At 37.9% G+C, this 13,965-nt stretch overlaps 1 protein-coding gene across 3 annotated transcripts; it reads right to left on the bottom strand.

Annotated features, from left to right (window-relative positions):
• Positions 1–3,710: 3,710 nt before the first annotated feature.
• Positions 3,711–12,863, bottom strand: kdf1b (keratinocyte differentiation factor 1b). Of its 3 annotated transcripts, none has more exons than XM_079828952.1 (4): positions 12,439–12,863; positions 10,837–11,764; positions 9,774–9,839; positions 3,711–5,173 (listed from the first exon to the last, which is right to left on the bottom strand). In XM_079828952.1, the coding sequence occupies exons 2-4, from the start codon at positions 11,684–11,686 to the stop codon at positions 5,097–5,099; spliced, it is 993 nt and encodes a 330-aa protein (XP_079685078.1). In that variant the 5' UTR covers positions 11,687–11,764; positions 12,439–12,863; the 3' UTR covers positions 3,711–5,096. The 3 variants fall into 3 exon arrangements, with proteins under 3 accessions (XP_079685078.1, XP_079685079.1, XP_079685080.1); XM_079828953.1 differs by having other exon boundaries at positions 12,650–12,717; XM_079828954.1 differs by having other exon boundaries at positions 12,462–12,712.
• Positions 12,864–13,965: the final 1,102 nt, after the last annotated feature.

Below are 13,965 nucleotides of genomic sequence, written 5' to 3'. Positions count from 1 at the left end.
TGTTCCCTGCATGGCAGTTTACATATACACAAGCCAAAAGTCTATGGCTGTGTTCGAAATTGAAACTATTTGGGGAATTTGAAGATCAAGATAAATTGTACTTAATTTGTCTACCGGGAAACATGGATCTTCTGTTGTTTCTGAAGGGCAGTACTAAATGAAAAAAAAAATAAAATAAAAAAAATTAGGTAACACTTTACAATACGGGTGCACTAATATGCATTAATTCATGCTTAACTCATGAAGAACTAAACCATTTATTAATGTTTACTATTAGCAACTAATAAACATTCTATAGTAATGTGCCTCAACAAGTACATTCATAACATAATGTACCTTTGCAAATCATCAGCCTATAAGCTTTCGGATGCAACCTCAGAGTATAAGTGTGGTGTGGTATATTCAGAACGATTTTAGAGCTATATCTTTATCGTTATCGTCCTTAGTGCAAACAGGCCTTCTGCAAATGTGAAAACTTTAGTCTATATGACCTCCTCTCTGTTTAGCACCAATATGAAGGTAGTGTTGTTATTCCCCATCTATGACAAGAGCTGGTCAAACCTGTTGCGTTTGTTTGCTGTTGCCAGAGCTCTGTTTTATATGAGGATATATAAAATCATATCTTCAGGCTTATAGTACTGCAGAAACACACCTTAATTCAACTAATTCAAATGTTCATACGTTTTATATTATTCATGTAGGCTACATAATTTTCCCAGCTATGTGTATAAAAACTCACAACAAGTATATGTCTCAGTATTGAACCTGCACTATCAGGTATGACAAGCTTCAATAGTTTCGATGGTAACTAAACCATAGATTAATCATACAGACCTACCTGATGATTCATAAAGCATCCGCAGGAACATCCTGGATGTACATTTGACAAACACTCAAATGACCCTGTTTTCCCCTGCCAGACTCCAAAAGCCCCTGAGGAGGCTTCATTAAACAACAGTGGATTGTTGTAAAACTGATACAGTTGTGACAGTGCAAATACACTCTGTGTCATAAGGAAACAAGTCCAAACCAATGAGAGTATTATGCCTAATCCCGCCTGGACTTATTTGATATTAAGCCAATGGCAGACAGAATCAAACAAAATCAATAAATGATTGACTTTGTGCTCGTTTCACATAGTACATATTTAAATTACAACCACATAACCAAGACTGTGGTGTATACAGGCAAATCCGTAACCCACTGACTGCTGGGTAATGTAAGGTCATGCGGCTGTGGTTTATGGGCCGATTGATCTAGGTTAAGAGTCAAGAAAGAGAAGGAATTGTGGTGAAAGCGCTATAAACACTTCTGTGGTCTCCATTTATAGGCTACCAATGATTAGTACACAAATCAAAGGAAAATTGTGACTACAAATACCAATAAAATTAGTACAATAGTTAATATCAATACTAATATTAATACATATACACCGATCAGGCAGGTGAGGTGAATAACACTGATTATCTCTTCATCACGGCATATGTTAGTGGGTGGGATATATTAGGCAGCAAGTGAACATTTTGTCCTCAAAGTTGATGTGTTAGAAGCAGGAAGAATGGGCAAGCGTAAGGATTTGAGTGAGTTTGACAAAGGACAAATTGTGATGGCTAGACGACTGGGTCAGAGCATCTCCAAAACTGCAGCTCTTGTGGGGTGTTCCTGGTCTGCAGTGGTCAGTATCTATCAAAAGTGGTCCAAGGAAGGAACAGTGATGAACTGGAGTCAGGGTCATGGGCGGCCAAGGCTCATTGATGCACGTGGGGAGCGAAGGCTGGCCTGTGGAGAACTGGACCACATCGATGGAAGAAGGTGGCCTGGTACGATGAATCACGTTTTCTGTTACATCATGTGGATAGCCGGGTGCGTGTGCGACGCTTAACACTTGGGCATTGTTCACCTGGGGAACATATGGCACCAGGATGCACTATGGGAAGAAGGCAAACGGTCTCTAACCTTGGAAACGGTGGTCCCAGCTCTTTTCAGGTCATTGACCAGCTCCTCCCGTGTAGTTCTGGGCTGATTTCTTACCTTTCTTAGGATCACTGAGACCCTACGAGGTGAGATCTTGCATGGAGCTCAGTCCGAGGGAGATTGACAGTCATGTTTAGCTTCTTCCATTTTCTAATGATTGCTCCAACAGTGGACCTTTTTTCACCAAGCTGCTTGTCAATTTCCCCGTAGCCCTTTCCAGCCTTGTGGAGGTGTACAATTTTGTCTCTAGTGTCTTTGGACAGCTCTTTGGTCTTGGCCATGTTAGTAGTTGGATTCTTACTGATTGTATGGGGTGGACAGGTGTCTTTATGCAGCTAACGACCTCAAACAGGTGCATCTAATTTAGGATAATAAATGGAGTGGAGGTGGACATTTTAAAGGCAGACAGGCCCTGTCCACACGAACACGGGTATTTTCAAAACCGCAGCTTTTTCTACGCGGTTTGGCTGTTCGTCCACACGCAAACGCAGTATCCGGTTACTGAAACCGGACTTTTTTGAAAACTCCGGCCAGGGTGAAGTTTTTTAGAAACTCCGGTTACAGCGTTGTCGTGTAGACGGTGAAACCGGAGATTTTGGCTTGTTAAGTCGAAATGTGCGCCGTTATCGCTTTTGTTTATACATGAGTGGAGTCTATGCAATGGCGGACGTAACTTTTAATAACTCTGCTAACAGTGCTTATTACATGTATACAGATACATGCGCAGTTATCTCATTGTATTGCAGAACAGAGGCGCCAGAATGCAATAATACAACACAGTAAGGCAAGTGTGTGAAGCTTCAGTCCACTTGAGCCCTGCCCCTGTGTATATATACAGTTACCTGTCACTGAGTCCAAAGTAAACTTGTAGAAGGGTTTCACTGAGCCCATGGCATCCCTCAGTGCATCGGTGCCGTGGATGGGACCCATGTGGAAATCAAACAGCCAATCATAGCGCGGTTTTGCGTTTTCATGTGGACGGAGATTTTTTTAAAACCGTGCTAGTGTGGACGCGATTGTTTTTTAAAACGGAGGAGGAAAAACTCCGGTTATAAAAATACCCGTGTACGTGTGGACTAGGCCTAACAGGTCTTTGAGGGTCAGAATTCTAGCTGATAGACAGGTGTTCAAGTACTTATTTGCAGCTGTATCATACAAACAAATAGTAAAAAAATCATACACTGTGATTTCTGGAATTTTTTTTTTTTTTAGATTATGTCTCTCACAGTGGACATGCACCTACGATGACAATTTCAGACCCCTCCATGATTTCTAAGTGGGAGAACTTGCAAAATAGCAGGGTGTTCAAATACTTATTTTCCTCACTGTATAACTAAATGCCTGAAGGGTTCAGAAATACTAAGTGCGTTTCCTAAATGTCAAAACACGACACTTTTACAGCCATTTAACCTTAAGGCAGAAACTGAAAGTCTAATGAATCTAAAAGTGTTTCAGTGAATAAGCAGTGCATGTCAGATGTGATACGAAGGATCAGTTTCAAGTATTTGTTACACACTATTCCTTTGCTCTCCTTAAGCAAATATCACTTTCTACTTTACAATTTCCTGGTATGCTCAAGGGTTTTATGGTTTCGATATACAAAGCATGCTGTAATACAGCTAATCACGAGCATTTCCGAACAGAATGTGACATTGTGTCCTATGAACCATAGTTTAAATGAGTTCTGGCACTGTAACAGCACATGTTGACATGTTTCCGGCTTCACCTGTGGCGCAGTCTTGCATAAGGGATTTTTTTTATTTGCATATGCATTACAGTAGAGTGTGAATGCTAGTACAACTGATTTCTGTGCTAAATACAGTGCATTTACTCAATTCTGATGTCAGCTGTACAGCTGATGTCAACTAACATTTTAGTTTAGTTAGCGTACAAATTTGACCAGGTCTTTGAGCAAAACAAGTATCCTATGTATCATCAAATCTTTATTTTAAAACCCATGTTTACCAAGCAACAAAGCTTTATTGTATTATCATTATTAAAGCAACCCTAAGGGTCGTGCATAAGAGAATTACAGTGAAATTCACATTAAAATATGCATTGAATTTAAACAAGTAATTAATTAAAAGCTATCCTAGACTTTGCGTATGGCAAGTGAAGTGCATATATTGTTTCTTTGTACATTTAAATAAGCATTTAGCACTCTTCGACATTCATTCCGGCTCAAAGCATTTTGTTTGGTACAACAAACTTCACACAGTCAAACTTTCACTGAAGAGCCAACATTTGACTAATACATTCTTCAACTTAACAATAAAGCAATAGTTCACTACTCATAAAGATGAAAAATGTCATTATTTATTAACCCTCATGTTGCTGCACACCCTTCATTTCTTCAGTGCAACACAAAAGGTGAATATTCAAGGAATATTATGGCTAATCTTTGGGGACTTGTATGACTCATTCGCTATATTAAGGGCCAGATTGACTAAACAGGGCAAATTAGCGTGAGAGTGCAATTCCAAAAAAGCGCAGATGGGAGTGGAAAGTTCTGCGTGTGATCTACTGGCATAGCACAAATTAAAGCACACGACGCAGCCGGATCATTTCCATAATAACCAACGCAATCTACCCGTTAGTGTCTGGTTTAAGACGTGCTTGTGGTGTGGTAAATATGGTGCAAACACCATTAAATTGACAAGGGAGCTTGACTGATGCATTTCATGAAAGAATTAAATGCATGAGGGTGAATAAATTATGACATAATTTTTGAATGAACTATTTAAAAGGCAGAACTAAGTGGAGAGTTAATACATGCTACAGTCCATCTGTTTGCTAAAAAGAGGTCAGATTGTTTTCCATTCTTCATTTTCAGGAAATCAAGCAAATTCATTTCATCAATTGTTGCCTTATGTCTTCTGGACAGCAACATTGAGATACTTCACACATCCATCACAAGAGACCAAAGAACAAAAATACAACTACCTCTTTAGATATGTAAAAAAAACAAAAAAAAACCTGCCCATGAAATCACAGTTTTCAGGGGTATACTTCAAAATCATCCACTGACTCCAAGCCAGAGGATATATTCGTCACAGAGATGAAGTATTCCTTGTTTAAGGACGTTTGGAAATGAACAAGATGTATGGTCTGACGGAAATCTCTCACACCATGCTGCTGGGCAGTAAAGGAGTGTCCGACATGATCGGCACACCCGTTTCCTGGAAACTTTGAGTTAATGCTGTATGGAAAGAGAGAGAGAGAGAGAGGGAAAAAAATACTTAAATTCAAATTAAAGCAAATAAACATGCAACAAGCTTGTTCTGAAATCCTAGATTTCTGTTGTCAGAGCTAAATTCTAAATTCTTGAAGAATGATTTGTTCAAAAAATATCCAGTTGTGGCAAGGTAATGTGAATGAAAATTCTTTCATTAACTACTCACCCTCAAGTCGATCCAAACCCGTAAGACTTTTGTTCATCTTCGGAACACAAATGAAGATATTTTTGATGAAAGATGTTCCGAAGTTGAACGAAAGTTTGGAACAACATGAGGGTGAGTAGGCCTAGTTAATGACAGAATTTTCATTTTTTGGTGAACTAACCCTTTAAGTACAGTTTACCAAACATTGTGCTGTTCCTAGCTGTGCTCTGCATATTGCTTTATTAATCTGTTTATTTTATGATTCTTTCACAATATGATGCGTTTTTACAAGAGGTTCTAGAAGGATGGAAGAGTTATGAACTATACTTTACTTGTGGAAAAAAAACTGTTTAAATTGTATTAAATGTGCACTTATAGTTTACTTCAAATCTTAAAAGTGTATATATGTATATATATGTACACACCCACCAGGCATAACATTATGACCACTGACAGGTGAAGTGGCATCTATTCGTGGGTTTGAGGACAAAATGTTCACTTGCTGCCTAATATATACCATTAGGCAGCAAGTGAACATTTTGTCCCCAAAGTTGATATGTTAGAAGCAAGAAAAATGGGGGAAGCGTAAGTATTTGAGCGCGTTTGACAAGGGACAAATTGTGATGGCTAGACGACTGGGTCAGAGCATCTCCAAAACTGCAGCTCTTGTGGGGCGTTCCCGGTCTGCAGTGGTCAGTATCTATCAAAAGTGGTCCAAGGAAAGAACAGTGGTGAACCTGCGACAGGGTCATGGGCGCCAAGGCTCATTGATGCACGATGCACGAGAAAAGGCTGGCCCGTGTGGTCTGATCAAACAGACAAGCTACTGTAGCTCAAATTGCTCAAGAAGTTAATGCTGGTTCTGATAGAAAGGTCTCAGAATACATAGTGCATCGCAGTTTGTTGCGTATGGGGCTGCATAGCCGCGGACCAGTCAGGATGACCCCTGTCCACCACCGAAAGGGCCAACCAGTGGGCACGTGAGCATCAGAACTGGACCACGGAGCAATGGAAGAAGGTGGTACTATGTGAAGAAGGCAAGCTGGCGAAGGTAGTGTGATGCTTTGGGCAATGTTCTGCTGGGAAAACTTTGGTCCTGCCATCCATGTGGATGTTACTTTGACACGTACCACCTACCTAAGTATTGATACAGACCATGTGTACCCTTTCATGAAACGCTATTCCCTGGTGGCTGTGCCCTCTTTCAGCAGGATAATGCGCCGTGCCACAAAGAAAATGGTTCAGGAATGGTTTGAGGAGCACAACGAGTTTGAGGTGTTGACTTGGCCTCCAAATCTTGGTGCCAGATACCACAACACACCTTCAGGGGTCTAGTGGAGTCCATGCCTCAACACAATATTAGGAAGGTGGTCATAATGTTATTCCTGATTTTATATATATAAATAAATATATATATATATATATATATATATATATATATATATATATATATATATATATATATATATATATATATATATATATATATTATATATATATATATATATATATATATATATATATATATATATATATATATATATATACAGTGAGGAAAATAAGTATTTGAACACCCTGCTATTTTGCAAGTTCTCCCACTTAGAAATCATGGAGGGGTCTGAAATTGTCATCGTAGGTGCATGTCCACTGTGAGAGACATAATCTAAAAAAAAAAAAAAATTCCAGAAATCACAATGTATGATTTTTTTAACTATTTATTTGTATGATACAGCTGCAAATAAGTGTTTGAACACCTGTCTATCAGCTAGAATTCTGACCCTCAAAGACCTGTTAGTCTGCCTTTAAAATGTCCACCTCCACTCCATTTATTATCCTAAATTAGATGCACCTGTTTGAGGTCGTTAGCTGCATAAAGACACCTGTCCACCCCATACAATCAGTAAGAATCCAACTACTAACATGGCCAAGACCAAAGAGCTGTCCAAAGACACTAGAGACAAAATTGTACACCTCCACAAGGCTGGAAAGGGCTACGGGGAAATTGACAAGCAGCTTGGTGAAAAAAGGTCCACTGTTGGAGCAATCATTAGAAAATGGAAGAAGCTGATCTAGAGAAGATCTGTGTGGAGGAGTGGGCCAAAATCCCTCCTGCAGTGTGTGCAAACCTGGTGAAAATCTACAGGAAACATTTGACCTCTGTAATTGCAAACAAAGGCTACTGTACCAAATATTAACATTGATTTTCTCAGGTGTTCAAATACTTATTTGCAGCTCTATCATACAAATAAATAGTAAAAAAAAATCATACATTGTGATTTCTGGATTTTTTTTTTAGATTATGTCTCTCACAGTGGACATGCACCTACGATGACAATTTCAGACCCCACCATGATTTCTAAGTGGGAGAACTTGCAAAATAGCAGGGTGTTCAAATACTTATTTTCCTCACTGTATATATATATATATATAGGATGCGATTAATCACAACATTAAATCATTGTTTTAAGGATCATTTGTCGTGCTTTAAAGAGGTACACTTATTTTGATATGTTGACTAACATACTAAAGCATATGTACATCATTATAATTTTAACTGTAGTGTGTTATTCAATATTACATTTAAAGTTATTTACCAATAAGAAATTACAAATATATATAAATACATGACATACAAGTTTCAATAGAAATGACATTAAAGTATAAATGCTTGCCAGTACATTTGACAGTACACTAATAATATTTAATTTCATATAATGATGCACTTAAGCCCTACTGGGTCAAAAAGCACTCCAAAATAGCACTAATTTCACATCCTGTTCAACTACTTGCATTTATTATTAATTTAAACTACAATACCTTTTCATTTAATTGTAAACAACATGCAATAAAGTGTCCAAACACATTGGACAATGCTTTAACGCTTAAGTATATTCTTTCTGTAAGTGTATTATTTTTGTAATACAGTACTTGGTAAAGTGTACTGAAGGGTTGACCTGACAGAAATCCTACAGCCTGTAAATAAGCTTACATCTCATCGCATTTGCATCTCATTTCACATGTGAAGAGGATATTTACATAGTCTTAAAAGCACAGCAGCAAAAAAAACTAAACAAACAGCCAGTTTATTTTGAAGGTGCCTGTGATTATTATTATGATTATGTCTGGCAAAAAAAGAGAAGAAAATGTAAGTGAAAGATGCCATATTTTAAATGATAAACTATGACATGGCCCTGCCCAGAGAAAGTATAAAAGCTGAAGTAATATATGTGTGCTCTCAGAATGACTGAAAGTTATTATGTTCTTAACAATGTTCCCACAAACGTTTATATAATAGCATAAAGGCAAAAAAAAAAAAACTGTTGCTTGCCAACAATGTAGAGCATGAAAACAACATCAAGCAAAGTGAAAAGGAGGGGTAAACCACCACTGATGAGGAAAAGAGAGACATTCAAATTCAGAAGAGTGTAACCGATCAGATGGCTTCCAGACAAGAGAGCATTGTTTGTGACAATGTGGTTGGTTACATCACAAACCCCTCAAACTCTCTCTCTCTCTCTCACCCCTCTCTTTCTCCCAGAGCTGATGCAGGCACTCAACAGTCTTTAATTCAGGCAGGGAGAGGCCCACAGCACTGCTACGCTAACAAACACACAGAACCAGCTTGAGCTGCTAGCTAAATTAGCATGAGGTTAAGCCAAGGTCTTTGTTAGTTTTATGCAAATCTCATGAAAGTCACATTGCTCCCCAAGTCCCCAAAATCAAAAGAAAGAAAATAAATTATATTTTGCATATAAAACATAGTTTTATGACCATTGATTTTTCACATTTCAGTATTATTTTCATGATATGTAATTTAAATTATCACTACTGTAAATAAAATATAATTCCCATAACTTTAATATGATTTTTTAAAAAATATATATTATTAAGTTAACTACCATTCAAAAGTTTGGGGTTGGTAAGATATTTCTTTTGTTTTTCATGCTCAACAAAGATGCATTTATTTGATAATAAAAACAGTAATATTGTGAAATATCATTGCAATATAAAATAACCGTTTTCTATGTGAAAATATTTTAAAATGTACAGAATTTTCAGCATCATTACTCCCGTCTTTAGGGTCACATTTTCCTTCAGAAATCATTCTAAACATTTCCTATTATTATCAATGTTGAAAAACAGTTGTGCTGCTTGATATTTTTGTGAAAACAGTGATAAATGTCCCCCTCAGGATTCTTAGAAATAGAAAGTGTACTTTGTAACATTGTCTTTACTGTCACTTTTTTATTAATTTAATGCATCCTTGCTAAATAAACGTATTAATATCTTTTAAAAAAACAACAACATCAACAACAACTTTTGAACGTATTGTATTATTGTAATACCAAGATTTAAACCAGGTTTTTATGTTGAGAAAAGTCTGTGTAAACAGATCATAAAATCAAATTCACTACTTACACTGGTTACTGTTGCGTAACTTCCTGGCTTCTATGTCATCGGACCTCTCCATTGAAATCTGCAACTCTAAAGAGAATAAAAAGGTTTATTTACTTATTCAGATATCTTTATATGCAACATATGGCACGCAGTGATTTCCATCATTCATTATTCACTGTTGACGGTATGAAAAAAGAGACTTTTGTCTTCCACTACAGAAAGAACATCATGCAGGTTTTTGGATCGTAAAGACTGGGTGAGAGTGTGTAATTGATGCCAAAGGTTTAAAGTTGGCATGAAACGGAAGTTGTAATAGTCTTTTCTTCCTTATTGTGACGCACAGTCAAACCAAAAATTATTCAGACACCAAATATTTTTTTTTACTAGTGGATGCAGGACACTATAGTTTATTTATGTAAGTGAGGATAGCAAAATTAAGTAAACTGTGACATATCATACCCAAAAATTCCTCATACAGTGGACAACCAATAAATTGATGATCGTTTTTGTCCACAATTATTCAGAAACTTTGACCTGACCATGTTTTGCTTAATTGTTTTTCCTTTAATTTCTAATGGGACCTATTACACCACAGCCTGAACAAAATGAAGCATTGCTTGGTCATTGGTTAACCTAAATTGGTAATATTTAATTGCGTACTTAAATTTAACAGCTGATTGGTTGATTGAAATCCATTACATACCTTTCTATCAAAGTTATCTGACATTATCAAGATTAATTTGTTAATGAGTTCTTGTCATATTGTCTTACCATTTTCTAAACTATAGCGAATAAACTGTGATAATGTGAGAAAATGTTGAAGCTGTCTGAATACATTTTTGTTTGACTGTATATCCGAGTGAAACAGCTTCTCAAACAAGAAAATGTGTAGTGTGGGATGGATTTTGATCTGCACAGATAAGACATTTATAATAAAAACTGCAATATTCCATAAAACAAAAATTGCAAATATTGGTTTCATGGTGACTTTAACAAGTGGCCACTGAGAATGAGAGGACAAATACTTCACAAAGTTCAGGACTAGACATTGAGAAAAAATAAGAGAAATGTTGTTGACACTCACTTCCATCACTCATGGAATTGAAGCTGCTCTTTTGGCTGTTCCTTTTGCTGTTCCAGGTGTCATTGCCGCTGTCCCGCTGCAGCTCCTGTGGACGAATTTGCGGCCTCTTCTTACTCTTACGCGTACTGATGCGAACAATCTCTCGCACCAGCCTGCACTCAGCCTCCTTCTCCTCCATGTTGTGTTCCTGCACGATATCCGAGATAAGCTGACTGATCTCCCGGGAACGTCGCAGGAACATCGAGTCCGTGGTGCACTTGGCCAGCTCGTTGATCTCAAACTCAGAGAAGACCTCCATAAGTTTCTGGGTGATGAGTTTGTCCACATCTTCCGTCTCATTGCCATTGATAAAGTCATCTTCCGCTAAGCTACTGAAGTCGATTGGACTGTCCATCTCGATTTTATAAGGGGGAAACCTACACTCCTCATCTTCTTCAATAACAGATGTGTTCACCTTGACACCACCAATATAGAGGTCGGGATAGAAGCCGTTCTCAACCTGTGGAGGACTTGGTTGGTTCTCCACCTGTACATTCGAGCTTTCGCTCGAAATGAGACAAGGCAAGCGCCGACATATGCGGTACAGTCCACAAGTCAAGACGCTACAAAAAAGCTTCCTGCAGCTACCCACAGACGTGCAAGGTCCGCACACACACGTTCCCGAAACGGGCTCTTCTTTGGCAGGGAGAAAGCTTACTGTCTCTTGCCCAGTCGTATTGCCATTAGCATCCTTGTTGACTTTGTGCCTCACTCCATAGTGTTGGATCTCAATCTCCACGGGGTCGACCGATCGTTCCCGGTATGGCCCTTCATCAATGGGACCACTAGTCCAGGACGGGGTGCTCTCCATAGGGACAACACTCTGCCCGGACCGTCCTATGGTGGCTGCTTTTTGCAGTTACCTGATGCTGGACTGAGGCCTCAGGGTCTGTTAAAGAAAAAGAAACATAATGGGAGAAAACTGGGAGGGGGTGAAGGTTTTACCTTACACTTTCAGTCAGTCTCGGTAAGAAAACTGCAGCATACTGTCCCAAATTTCCCTTAGAAATGTAAACCAACCAGTTTAAGAGCGGTTTTGTGTTTGCTTTCTTGACTGTTGTTGTCATTGTTAATAAGATAGCGAAAGTAAAACGTTCACCTCAACCCCATTAATACAGGATATAAATTTGATTTGTCACCTAAAGCCTTATGAAAGTGAAATAACATACAGTAAACAATTATATATTTTAAACAAATCTAATTTGACTGTAGACTACAGATTTTTGGTCCACTTCTGGAACAAAAAATGTAAAAGCAGTCATAGGTAAGTAAATATTTAAAAAAATTAAATAATTTCCAATTTAATAGTTTTAGATCAGACAATAGAAGTATGATGCAGAGTAAATTACTTTAATATCTATTTATAGTTTGGCCGCCATTAATTATTTACAAATTCGGAAAAGATACAAAGTTCACACCGTCCCCAAACAAACATGCCGCAGTTTTCTTTAAAAATCCATTCAAATGAACGAAACGTGGATTTAGGAACTAACTAGTGAATGCCACTGTGGAAAACACTAACGTCAGAACATAATGAGTAATATTAACAACAATAATACAAACTTTGTTTGTTGCTTTGCTCACACCATATGGGAGAAATGTCGAAGCCTGACGAGATTCTTCCGGAAGTTCGAAGAGCTCAAAGAGAGTTTGTTCGATTTAGATTTCACTATTACTCCATAAATATACAGCCGGTGCTCATTCAGTAGTTCTCAAACTGGATTTAAAGAGCAAAAAGTGAAGGAGAATGATTTGACCGGAATGCTCGTCGTACCTGCTGCTTCCATAAACACAGGCAGATCTAGCAGGCTACCTGATTCTACAGGTAGCCTACATCAGGACATGGACACTGATGACGTCATTTGAAAAGTCTAACCAATCGTTTCATTGACTGTAAATCAGATCTGAAGACGTTTGCAACCAAGCGATACTCGTACATTTGGAGAACTTTTTTTTGTTGAATTGGATAGTTCATCTACTTTTATGATGAGGTAAGTGAACGCAGCGCTGAGACTTTTAACCAACAGATGGCGTCAATGCTCCTCGGTTAGAGGGGAGTGGATTACATTTTCCACCTTCCCAAGTAGTATTTGGTTTGGAATAAAGGTACTACTCATACCATTTCTGCAGCAAATTTCACCACAAAAACACTATACTCCTACAGTATCTGGAGCTTCCAACAGCAGCTGTAATGATGCCATCATTAAAAGCAAGAACAGACTAATATCTTCCATTCATAATAATGTGGTGAATTCAGGTTGAGTGGGACACTTTTTCCAAGTTCTCAATGGCAAATTGTCCAAATCACCCCTACAAGTAGCCGGTCTTAGTCTCGGACAGATATTCAACTTCTGACATAAACGAGCAGAAGTACTCAATGCTAAACATAGCCATTCATATAGGAAGTCAAAAGTCACATTTATATAGTATAACATTTGACAGGATTGGGAAAACATTCAACTGATTTTGAGTTTAAACTTTATTTACATGAAGTGTACAGTCTTTAAAAAGGTGTTGCATCAAGAGTAGAGACGTATATTGCCAAGACAGTTCCCAGTGTCCATACTTTTTATGATCACTGAACAGCAACACACTGGATCAGTCAGAGCATCCTTTAGTCCTTGCCGAGACCAGAGCATGATGATTGACAGCCTCCCCAACACAACCCTAATCCAGGCTGCAAGAAAATGAAAAAGTTAGAAGTTTGAGAATCATGCAAGCATGCAATTACTTAAAAACTATTAGATTTTCAGAGACTTAATTCAGTCTTCAAATCTGTAGGCCATGTTCAAGAAAGGTACACTAAAATTTCTGCTGCATGCATTTTACACAGATTTTCTGTAGGCTACCCACTGAATACCCGGTGACCTACAGCTGCCAAGAAGTCAAGTATATTTTAGGATGTCATGTGGAATACTGTATATTGTATCAGTATTGTTATTAAATGTTAGTCGCATTATACATATAACTTAATGAAAAATAGTGTTCAGTATATACACTAGTATACCGCAAGTATTACGTAAACTACAATCCTATTCTGAACATGGCCACAAAAGATCCTGAATTAGTTAGGAAATGAGGCTACCCACT

The sequence above is a fragment of the Gobio gobio genome (genome assembly GCF_949357685.1).
Source record: "Gobio gobio genome assembly, chromosome: 11".
NCBI classification, from domain to species: Eukaryota; Metazoa; Chordata; class Actinopteri; order Cypriniformes; family Gobionidae; genus Gobio; species Gobio gobio.
This window is presented reverse-complemented; position numbering and strand designations above follow the sequence as displayed.